General features: G+C 47.0%; 1 protein-coding gene across 2 annotated transcripts in view; it reads left to right on the top strand.

The window, feature by feature from the left end:
• Positions 1-1,919: 1,919 nt before the first annotated feature.
• Positions 1,920-12,280, top strand: part of TBCE (tubulin folding cofactor E) — a 712,453-nt gene continuing 702,092 nt past the window's right edge. Inside the window, exon 1 of one of the 2 annotated variants that reach the window (XM_030198136.1) lies at positions 1,920-2,009. Coding sequence is in view for 1 of the 2 variants with exons in the window: in XM_030198134.1 (XP_030053994.1) it covers positions 2,033-2,083 (51 nt within the window). In the remaining variant the exon portion in view is untranslated. The other variant, XM_030198134.1, reaches the window with a different exon arrangement.

Genomic DNA, 12,280 nt, shown 5'->3' with positions numbered 1-12,280 from the left:
CAAAGGTAGAAAAAGTATTTTATTCAGAATTTATTAACTGGAATATGTCAGCTTTTGGAAATATGCATTTGTGATGTTTTGCATGTAAGTTTCAATTTTTCTAGTATTGCTGCGTGCTGAGTCTGACTTCTTGAGGTAACTTTCCAGTTCAGTATTTTGCCTTCATATCTGTTGTCATGTGTTTTTCATGTGTGATCAAGGTGCAGTATTCTGCTAGCGTGTAGTATTTTCAGCCCTTTTTGGTTTTTGTTTTGTTTCACTAGGTTGTGCACTGGTGTTTTAGAGCCCGGTGTAATTACAGTGCTGCCTTTCCACGCATAAGGTTGTAGCTCGTCCTGTCCTTGGAATTAGTACTGTTATGGTTTGGTAAGGTTATGAGTGTGTTTTTGCACAAGTTTGTGTATAGTATTTTGCAGTGGAGAAATTATGTATTGGCCTTACTGAGGTGGCACCAAATCATCAGAAAGGGTTTTAGAGCCTAAATCATGACACACTACCTCTTGAAGGATCTACATATAGTCGTTTATAAAAGGAGCTCACCCTAAAAGGGTGTTTTGTGGCTCTACATGAGAATTGTGATATTATGATCCCTTGTTTCATATTGTTGACGGTCTGCATTTTCCCAATGGGTGGTATATTGGTTTATTAGGGTCTGCCCAGTGTTATGGTACAGTAAGGTTTATGAGTGTGTTTTTGCACAAATTTGTGCACAGTGTTTTGCAGTTGAGCAATTGTGGTTAGTACATGCTTTGAGCAACCACTTCATTCTTTGATATATGATACATATTTAATATCTAAATTTAATAAAAGGTATTAATTGTGACTTATTTTTACTTATGTTTTTTTCTGTGTTGTCAGACAATTATAGATGTAAGCCCCGCCCCTGGCCCTACCCCTAACCACGCCCCCTTTAGCCTCCCCAAACAGTTGGGCCACCGACCGCCGGCGCCTATGCTTATTAGTGAGCCACATGGATAATCGAATCGAATCCTTTGAGAATGAAAAATTGATACAGCAAATGAAGTTCTACAGGTGAAGGAAAGAGTTAAGATTTTGAAAATGATAATAGACCAGAAAAAGTTGATCAAAATGAATATTATTACAGATGATTAATATTTTCCTCTGAAATGATTCCGCTTAGTATATTAATTCAAAAGGAGTGAAACCTGTGAAACTGGGATTACCTTAATCAGTGGGAATTGGATTAGAGATTCAAGTGTTTGTATTGTTAAATAATTTCTGGTTTTAAAAGAGAAAAAAATGAAATCAGGTGTATTATTTCCACTAATATTGGACAATAAGTATGTTTCCAACGAAATTCATTGCGTATACACGGTTTGGGGTTTGAAGAAGGGCGGGGCACACACTCATGGAGAAAAAGCGATCTACACCACCACAGATTTAGAACGTTGGGACTTTAGGAGGCTTCATTAGAACGTTGGAGGTGCGTTTTATATAGAGAGATTTAAAAATAAATTAAAAAGCTGTCCAATAAGTAAAAAAAAAAAAACACCAAACAACTTTTGTCCTTTACCATTTAAAGCACTGCCTATCCAATCGAAACAGCTTTAGACTTGTTAGAAATGCTAAGTAGTAGTAGTAGTTAGAGACTGACCAAGAATAAAAAAAAACCGACAATGTGGATGCAGCAGCTCATAGGTTTGCTTGCTTTTTTTGAGTGAACAGGGATGACGGCGGCTGCGCTGGGAAAGAGAAACTTAGAATGTCCAAATTGGCTTCCTTGCTTACAATGGACCAGATAGGCTCACTTCCACTCCTGTTTATTAAACCTCCTTGGCCCCTATAATGGATTAGATAGGAAACCCTGCCCCGTCTTCTGTTTGCTTCAACTTTTGTGGATCAGCAAGGAGGTTAGCCTCTTTGATTGGTCTCTAATGTCTACCTTTTCTGACGCAACTTCCTGTTTTTCGGCAAGGCTGGTCGCAATGCATGCTTTGGGTACGAGAAAGTAGGTTGTGTTGTGGGATTTTTGGCGGAGAGAACCTCAGGTATGAGTTTTACGGTTGGAGGTATGGTTCAGGTAACGGATCGCGTACAGGGGCGACATGCTAGACCGAGGAGAGTGAGTGCGAGAGAGAAAGATCACAGGGAAGCGAGATCAGTCCCTGAATGCGTGTGACAGTATATTTGTATTATGGGAAGTCAAGAAACGCGACGGTGGCCAAAGGAGAGAAGAAATGTGGTGTCAGATTCCTAGTAGAGTACGGAAATGTATGGGAAATACGGGCTTTGGGGATGTAGATGGCGATGTGAATAAAGATATGAAGAATGCGCTGTATGGGGAATTTGGTGGGTTTGGGAGATTTTGGGGGTTAAGTATAGCTGGGAGTCTGTGTCTCCTTATGTGTATTACAGAGGCGATGGGTGAAAGGCTAGTTATTATTATTATTTATTGCATTTGTATCCCACATTTTCCCACCTATTTGCAGGCTCAGTGTGGCTTACAGAGTTTGTTATGACATTGTCATTCCATGATATTTTCTGGTGGTGTTCTAGCCTAAGGATTTCTGTGGCTGCTGTGCAGCATCCTTTATTTTTTTTTTAAATTGTCGCTCTGTGTCGGCGCTTTATCTCTCCGTTTTATTCCAGGCCCGCTGACCAGTACTGCTGCGGAACCATCACAACAACGAATAGAATGGAAAGGGTGAAAAGCTTCTCGTAAATCGAGGCCTTTCTCCACTTCCGGGGGGGGGGGGGGGGGGGGGGGGGGGGGCGCTGCTGTCCTTTGGGTTTGGTTCCGCTGCTTTCTGGGTTTGGTTCCGCTGCAATTCTACATAACTTTTTGTGAGACAGGGAAAGGGTCAGGTTTAATATATTTTTATTTATTTTTTGTTACATTTGTACCCCGCGCTTTCCCACTCATGGCAGGCTCAATGCGGCTTACATATTGTATACAGGTACTTATTTGTACCTGGGGCAATGGAGGGTTAAGTGACTTGCCCAGAGTCACAAGGAGCTGCCTGTGCCTGAAGTGGGAATCGAACTGAGGGCCAGATGCACTAAACCTTAACGACCCTCTAACAACCCTTTAACGAAGGAAATTCCTAACTGTTGCATACATTAATGGCCTTTTTCCAATGAAGCAAGTAGCTAACGAAAACGGAATACAAAAGAGTAACTACCATTGTAATGTGGGCGATTCGGGATGCATTAACAATACCAATGATTATACTGAATCATTTACCGCGACATATTAAACTTATGGTCAGAGCAGTCGTAAAGGCCTGAGCTATCATCTCCCCCGCTGCCCCCTGCACCATAAAAATCAAAGCTGGCATGTTTAAACAGAAAAGTGAGATAAAAAAAATAAAAACACCACAAACACTGGCTCCCCGCTTTCCCCCTGCATAAAATATAAAAGCTTTACAAACATAAAAAAAGGATCGGGAGGGGGCAAAGGCGCTCATCAGGAGTGTCCTGTATGGACGGCCTTGCCCCCCCCTGAGATCGCCGCTGTTCCCCGCTTCCGCCCTTTACTAAATTAAAAACTGAAAATAAAAATCTAAACTTTTGCAGCGCCGGGCCCCCCTCCCTTCCTGTCTTGATCTTCCCCCCCCTCCAACGGACCCCCCCCTGCTTTACCGGCCGTGCAGCGCCTCTCACCTCCACCGACGTCTCTCTCCTTCTTCCTGTGCCCGCCCTCTGACGTAAGTTACCTACGTAGGAAACTTACATCAGAGGAGGGCGGGCAGAGGAAGAAGGAGAGAGACGTCGGTGGAGGCAGAAGCGATCGACGATCCGTTGTTTCATCCCATGCAGCACCTTCACACACAGGTGAGAGGCGCTGCACGGCCGGTAAAGCGGGGGGGGGGGGGGCCGTTGGAGGGGGGCGGAACGGTGGTGACGAACTCAGGGGCGGGGCAAGGGGCGGAGGATGGCGGGAGGTGGAGCAGTGTTGGGAAAAGAAGAAGATTGAGACAGGAACGGAGGGGGGATCCGGCGCTGCAAAAGTTTAGATTTTTATTTTCAGTTTTTAATTTAGTAAAGGGCGGAAGCGGGGAACAGCGGCGATCTCGGGGGAGGGGGGGAGTGCAAGGCCGTCCATACAGGACGCTCCTGATGAGCGCCTTTGCCCCCTCCCGATCCTTTTTTGAGGTATGTTTAGTTTTGTAGTGATGCAGGGGGGAGCGGGGAGCCACGTGTTTGTGTTTTTTTGTTGTTGTTCTGACGTTTGTGGCATGCGCAGAACAGCCAGCATAACGCTTGGTTGCTCTGCGCATGATTTAGGGGCAGATTACCGATGGGGATTACGAATCTTTGATACATTGTACTTTTCAATACCGCACCGAACATGTGCATCTTGTTTTTTTGGTGCATGCTTTGTTTTTTCAAATTCGTCAGGGAGTTTAACGTTTTTGAATTTTTTACGTTTGGTTGATGCATCTGGCCCTCAGTTCCCTAGGACCAAAGTCCACTACCCTAACCACTAGGCCACTCCTCCACTCCAATATGCTCAAATATTTGAGTAACAATTGTTGGAGTAAGACTAATGTGGTAACATATTAATCCTAGACAATTGTGAATATAATACAAAGCAAATTAAAAGTACCAGAATGAGAGAAAATTAATTAGGATGTTGCCACAAACGAGAAGACAGTCTGATAAATCAACTTACTGCCTGCCAGTGTGTTAGTTATAAAGTACATATATCTTTAGAATCAGTTGGTCCTGTCCTCTGTACCTCTTGGTACTTTTCTTATATAAGTAGAACCTTGAACTTCCATTATCTTATATTTGTGAGCTAGGCAGGGCTGGCTCAAGAGGTTGTGGCACCCCAGAGGACCAACTTGTTTTTGTGGCACCCCCCACCCCCCGGCCTGTTCTGCCCTTTGCCCCACCCCCACCAGTTTTTCCCCCCAACTTTTCTCCTGCCTCTCCAGTGACATGGGCTCGGGCGTTTGGCACCCTGGGCTAGAACCTCAGCTGGTCGGTCCATAGGACAAGCTGGCACTGAAGCTAGGGGCTTTTGAGAGTAGAGGGGCCTTGCTTACCATTTTCAGTTGTAGTAAACTCTAGCACACCTTTCCTGCTTAGCTCTGCGGTTTTCCTGGCCTGAGGTACTTGTCACTGGCTTTACTATTAACTAAGATATGGAACTTTGGGAGGCTAAGTGCTTTGAAAATATGCCTAATAGTAACTTATAGAACTTTGTAAGGATAAGGGCTTTGAAAATGAGTCCCTAAGTGTTATAAAAGCTGAATCCTCATCATGTTCATTAATCTTGTTCTCACATATTCACCTGCTACATGCTACAATAGCCTGCAAATTCACTTGCAGTACTTATGTTCTTATGGAAAAACACACACACCTCATTTGGCAGCAAGCACATAGTCTAGTGTTGCTATGTTCTTCGATCCGTATTGGCCTGGGAATCGGAATAATATATAGCAAAAGAGTTGCTAGAGCCTTCTAATGTGGGTGCTTGTCCCACTGAGCATGCACAAAGTGTCTTCCTGCCCGTCGCTCAACCGCGCTCCTCAGTTTTTTTCTGGGAAGGAGCCTTTTTCGTGCCTGATTTGCGAATTTCTTGCATTTTTCTCTCTCTCTTTTTTTATTTTTTTGTTCTTATTCCCCCCCCCAACCCCCCCCTTATTGTTGTAGTTCTTGGCTCGCATTTTTTTTCTTTATTTTTTGTCACAGGCCGCACTTAGGCCTGCTCGGTCTGGCTTCCCATTTTGTGCTTTTTTTTTCTTTAGGCACAGTCGAGTCCTTTAATTTAGCTGAAGCCGTTTTCCCTTCCATGTCATTGATGACTTCCAGTGGCTTCAAACGTTGTACTCAGTGCAACCGGACCATCTCAGGTACTGATACACATTCTTATTGTATTCAGTGCTTTGGGCTCGACCATTTCCCGGCAAATTATGTCCTTTGTCTTCATATGAAGACAAGGACACAAGTTTCCTGAGAGGCTCAGAGAGAAACTTTTTGGCACTTCAGCATCGAGGTTGGCGCGAAGGCAGGCATTGACATTGGGAGTCACGGTAGGGATGGCCAGAGACACTGGGAGCAGTGAAGCATCGAGTGGGTCTCCAACTGCCTCGAGGCCTTGCAGGCTCTCTGGGACTGGCCTTTGTCGGACCCAACCCCGAGGCGACATGAGGATTCGACGTTGTCCTCGTTGGCACCGAGGAGTCTTGGTGCGGTGCTTTGGATGAAGGCCAAGAAGCACCAACTCTGATCTTTCATACACAGTGCTGGGATCTACGGGACATTGAGGCATCCGGCACCTGAGAAGCGTCGGTGCCGGGAGGAACGCTCCCCCTCCATTCAAGAGGTGCCGACGTGTGCGTCTCCCAGCAGCCAAGATCCTGCTCCTGCACCCCAGGCGGTTTGACAACCTGAGCCCACACCGGCCCGTCAGCCTTTACCGATGGCAGCTCTCGATGAGCATACCCGGGCCTTGCTCCTAGAGCCTTTGGAGGGCTTGTTGCAGCGATGTGCATCTGGGGAGCCTGTGCCTGCCTGCCATGCCTTCTGCTGCGGCCCCACCTGGCCCCCAGACCGCGGTACGGTCTCCGACACTGAATAAGTATGCTAGCCCTTGCTCTCAGTAAAATACAGGCCAATAGCTCATAATAAGAGCTAGGCTTCTTAAAATCAAAATCACCTCTGATACAAAAAAGAGCTAGCCTATAAAAATCAGTGATCACCTTTGACACAGTTACATTTCACTGTAGCAAATGCTGAGCTGGCAAGGGAGGGGGGCATTTGCTCTGAGACTGGCCACCTGCAAGACGTCATGAGCAAGAGTTGCTATGGTTATGTAGAGATAGTACTGGGTCAGCTGCACCCCGGGTGAGAACATCCAAAGGGAGGGCTAGAGGAAGGTTTGGGAACATATGAAGTCATTCTGATCAACTGATAAGAATCAAGAGCCCTGTTGAGACAGCTGGGGTCCATTGAAATGAATAGGGCCAAAATTGTATATAAGCAGCAGTTTGAGGGGTATTAGATCAGACAAGAGGAGAAGAAGACCAGAGAAGGAAGACTCCAGAAGGCTAGAGAGAGGACGTGCCATGATATGCTGCCCCATTATGTGAATGCTTAACTTGCCTGTACTACCATTGGTAAGATTGTAATAAACTATCTTATTATATCTACTACATACTGGGTTCCTTTCTAATTACTAGGGTCTATACTGCCTTGACCGAGTAACACTGTCATGAGCAGATACCAGGTTGGGGTAATTAAGGATCTAGAGGGGATATGAAGTTCTTTCCGGGATAGTACAGAGAGCCCATGGCTTCCGCTGCCCAAGTGGGTGAGGCAGATCTAATTATAAACAACACCGGTGCCGCTTGCCACCAGGCCAGTTCTTCGACATTGGTGGAGAAAGCTTCACTGGAGTTGAGGCGGGTGCAGGCTCCTCGACACCGTTCTTGAGGCCACTGGTCCTTGATGTAGAGGTGGGCCCTGTCTCGGACATCCCTACGGGAAGCGTCTGATACCGAGGAGGAACATTCGTGGGAATCAGAGGAGAGTCCCAGATACTTCTCCGATGAGTCCTGACGACTTGCCGGTTGGGGGGAAGTGAAACTTTGTTCACCAAAGGTGGCCTCTCATAACCTCCGACTGGTGGGTTCTTCAAATAGTCCGGTTAGGATACACTCTCAATTTGATATCCAAACCTCCAAATTGCCCACCGAGAGCTCATTCATTCAACTCTCAGCACAAGCAGGTACTTGCAGAGGAATTCTCCGCCCTTCTAAAGGCCCATTCGGTCGAACCCGTTCCACCAGGGGACGAAGGGCAGGGATTCTATTCCAGGTACTTCCTTGTGTGGAAAAAGACGGGGGATGCGTCCCATCCTAGACCTAAGGGCCCTGAACAAATTCCTAGTCCGAGAAAAGTTCAGGATGGTTTCCCTGGGCACCCTTCTTCCCATGATTCAAGAGAACGATTGGCTGTCCTCTCTGGACTTGAAGGATGCATACACACACATCTCGATACTTCCAGCTCACAGGAAGTATCTTGGATGTCGGCTGTGAACACATCACTTTCACTACCGCGTGTTGCCCTTTGGCCTTGCATCAGCTCAGAGGGTTTTTTTTATCAAGTGTCTAGCAGTAGTCGCAGCGTCGCTACACAGACTGGGAGTGTATCTGTTCCCTTATCTCGATGATTGGCTGGTGCAGAGCCCGTCGGAGGACGGTGCTCGGGAGTCCATGTGGATGACTATTCAGGTGCTAGAGTTAAGGATTCGTTATAACCTACCCCAAGTCCTATCTTCATCCTGTTCAACAATTGGAGTTCATTGGGGCCCTGCTAGACATAAGGACTGTTTGGGCTTACTTCCTGGAGCCGTGGGCAAACAATCTTGTTTCCCTAGCATCCAAGGTTCGGGCTTCGCAGCAGGTCACACTCCGCAGATGTTGAGATTGTTGGGCCTCATGGCTCTGCTCAATGGTCCCTAGCTTCTCAGTGGTATCAAGCCACGGGGAATCTAGAGGATGTAATCCAAGTGTCCCCGGAGCTTGTACGCTCTCTTGAATGGTGGACAATTTGACCCAGTTTGACCTTCGGACTTCCATTCCAAATCCCTCAGCCACAAAAAGTGTGATGATGGATTCATCTCTCCTGGGAAGGGGAGCTCATGTAGATGGGCTTCACACTCAAGGAGCTTGGTCCCTCCAGGAAGTGAATCTTCAGATCAATATCTTGGAGCTTCGAGGGATCTGTAATGCTCTAAAGGCTTTCAGATATTGACTATCCCATGAAATTATTCAGATTCAAACAGATAATCAGGTTGCAATGTACTACATGAACAGACTTCTGGTGGAGCCGGGCAGGAAGATGGCCACCGGGGAGTGAGCTCCGCCAGACCCAGAGAGAGGTCCCCGAATCCGCGGGCACTGGACCCCCCCCGGAAGATCAGATGACAGAGGAAGGCTGGCGGGATTGAGGGGGAACCAGGTAATCCCATCGGCAGCGGCCCAGTGGAGGAGGCAAAGACGGAGGACCTGCAAACCGGCAGCCCGAGATCCAAGATGGCGGCAGCCGGCGTCCGAAAGCGCGGAGATTAGTGCTGTGGAACAGACATCGGGGCCAGCTGAGGACAAAGTGGAAAGCGATTGAGGAGCAGAGCAAACAGCTCGGGAGGCGAAGGAGACTGGCTGTAGGTGAGGGAGACGGGCTTGTTTTTCTTCTCCTCCCCTCCCCCCACCCACGTGGAGCAGATCAGCGGCAGTGCAGGGAGTTGAGAGATCCAGCAGAAGCGGGGGAGAGGCAGGGCCCAGGATATCCGAGGAGTGAAGGAAGAGAGCAGTGGGTGTCTTTCCCCCCCCTCCCCCCCCCCAAGGAAGCAGCAGCCTGAGGGGCCAATTGGTCCAAGCTTACAGAGGGGAGAGTGGAGCAGCTGCCTGAACAAGGGACAGCATCAGGTCTGGAGAGGCTCAGCACTGAGGGCTCATATTTGAGAGCAAAGCAAGTAAAGAACATAACGCTTGAAGGAGCTGGGTGCTGGGGACCTGGAGTTGCAGCACGAAGAGAGAGAGGCACAGGCAGTGCCTGGTTACCCCAAAAAACTAGTGAGAAAACACAGTAGAAGCAAGAGGGGTAACTATAATGCTGCTGAAAAAGAGCTTGGAAAAATTTCGGTATGCAGTGGACCAAGGGGGGAAGACGAGGCACGAAGTGGCCGAAAATCACCAGGGAGTGGAGAAGATGAGTGTGATCCCCTCGGACTCAGAGGATGAGCCCCAAAGAGAGACAAGTGACACTACTGAGGAAATCACCAAGGCAGAAGTGGTGGGCTGGTTCAAAGCGCTGAAATCGGAACTGGAGGGGGTCCGTGCGAAGATATCCAAAACTCGCTCTGGGAGATTCGCACGTAGATAAAGGACTGGGCACATGAGTAGAGAGCGCAGAGGAGAAAATAGAAAGAATCCAGGCGGCTGACCAAAAAAGAAAGGTAGAGGTCCATGGAGTTACCTCAGAGATCCAGATGTTAAAAGAACAAGTTGAGGACCTGGAGAACAGATCACGCTGCAACAATTTGCGGTTTAAAGGAATTCCAGAACTGGACATCTTTACCAACTGTGAAGTGGTAATTAAAGAACTGTGCCATATCCTGAGCCCGGAGGGAGAGGAGGGGCACCGGGAGATTCGCATAAAACGGGCACATCGCAACGCGGGACCCCCACGAGATTCATTGCTTGTTTTTTGGACTTTCCTACTAAGGAATTGATATCGGCTAAAGCGAGACAACAGAAGGTGATAAACTGGAAAAATTGCAAGATTGGAGTATATCAGGACTTGGCGGGAACCACGTTGCAGAAGAGAAGAGCAATGGGAGAGGTGACGACCTTCATGAGAGCTAAAGGAATTCGGTATCGGTGGCTTTTCCCTTTTGCAGTATGGTTAACAGTGGCGGGAAAGTCACGGAAAGTGAAGACACCGGCGGAGGCATTGAGGCAGCTGGGCTGTGAAGGTGTCCCAATCCGGGAACAACAGACACCGGAGATGACGGAGCCCAGAGCAGACTCGGCATGGCAGATGGTGGCAAGCCGAGGAAAGAGGAATGAGAGAGGCGTATCCTGAGGACATAAATGCATTGGAACAGTGATGTTTGATAAACATTAGACATATTGTGTGGGTGGGATGTGGGGGAAGGAGGGGATTTGGAGGGAGAGGAGTGTCTTGAGGGTGAGGTGGGAGAGCGGGTCTCTGAATGACAAATTAGGAATAAAAGGAGGGAGCGGGGGAAATGGAGGGGTCTGGAGGCTCTGGGGGGGAGGGGTAGGGTGGTCTCGGGGGAACGGCGGAGCCTCTTCTCTGACCGACCGCGGTAGCAGTGTCGGGTAAGAGAAAGGAGAAGGGGAGGGGAGCTAGGGCGGGGGAGGAAGGGGAGACTAGGGGTAGGGGGGTAGGGGATGGCTTGTGTTTATTTACACCTGGTTAATGTCAACAAAGAAATTGGCAAGACAAACCATGAAGAATTTTCCAAAATTTTTATTCTTTCAACTGTCCTCCCTTGGACAGAGGCTGTAAAAGAACATTATACAGGAAGCAAAGTATACTTACAATATCAAAACAGCAACAGATACAATATACAGATACAATGCTAAGTCTTTGCTTAGGTCTGTTCTCAGTCAAGCTTTCTTATATACTCTTTTTTACATCCGCTGCACCCAGTTATTGTACCTCCACACAGCTTATCCCTTAAGGCTTTTTCTTATTTGCAGACGTCAGCTACATTGTTTCCATCTTTCCCAGGCATTCTGTCTCCTTTTCTCACCACCCTTATAATCCCGTGGGCTACATATTGTTTGCACCTGTTACTGACCCATAGGTCATTTGCCTCATAACTCTGTGTTATTGCCAACCTGTAATTTTCTATAGATCTAAGCTGTTCTGCTTAGATCTTACACATTGCTTAGTATTATTTACAAATCCTCCCTTGAACCTTATTCATAAGGTTCACACTTGATTTCATGATTATAGTCTGTATCACTGTTAGGCCGGGCACAATCCTGTCTGCACAGGTCATACCTCAGTCCGTCATGGCGATAACAAACATTTTCTATCAAACCATGGAATCAGCGCTGCAGGTGTTGTCATGGTGATAAGAGCTTAAGAGCCCAGGACAGTTGGGTCCACCGTCCTTCAATGCATCAGGGTTTATAATGCTCTGGTTTATAATGCTCTGTACTTGATTCACCATTGTCATCTTTAATGTATTCTGACACGCTCTGCGGCAGCAACTCATTAGGCATGGCAAACAACACAGTAGTAATCCAGCAACACATTTGAAAACAATACATCCAGTAACAATCCCTCTTAACCATGGTCCCAATCCCGAAAACCAATTTTTAATTGAATCCCACCAAGACATATCCAGTATTCCCTCATAGTCACTTACTTGGAGCTGGGCTAAGGAAAGAATGCGCTGCATCGCATTTTTCACAATAATAGATCGATTTCGAATAACAGTACAGCATGATGTATCATTCACAATTCCATATACACCTCCAGATTGGGCTAACATAAAATCAACTGCCATTCTTGTGTGCATTGCATATCTTGCAGTATCATCTATTTGTTCCTGTAATGCAGTCAATGCTATGTCCAATTCATGTGTTACAACATGTAATAATGATTGTAAACGTCTTACAGACATACCTAATTCAGCTGCAACAGCAGAGCCAGCAAAAGGAAGCCAGCCTGTGGCTGATAATGCATCTAACTTTTTCTTTGTTAAAGGGTTAGTACTATTAATGTAATCTAGTGCTAACTGTAATGCTTGGTCATCACCAGTAAG

The sequence above is a fragment of the Microcaecilia unicolor genome, chromosome 3 (genome assembly GCF_901765095.1).
Source record: "Microcaecilia unicolor chromosome 3, aMicUni1.1, whole genome shotgun sequence".
NCBI classification, from domain to species: domain Eukaryota; kingdom Metazoa; phylum Chordata; class Amphibia; order Gymnophiona; family Siphonopidae; genus Microcaecilia; species Microcaecilia unicolor.
Note: the sequence above shows the minus strand (reverse complement) of the source record. Positions and strands in the feature narration are given on the sequence as shown.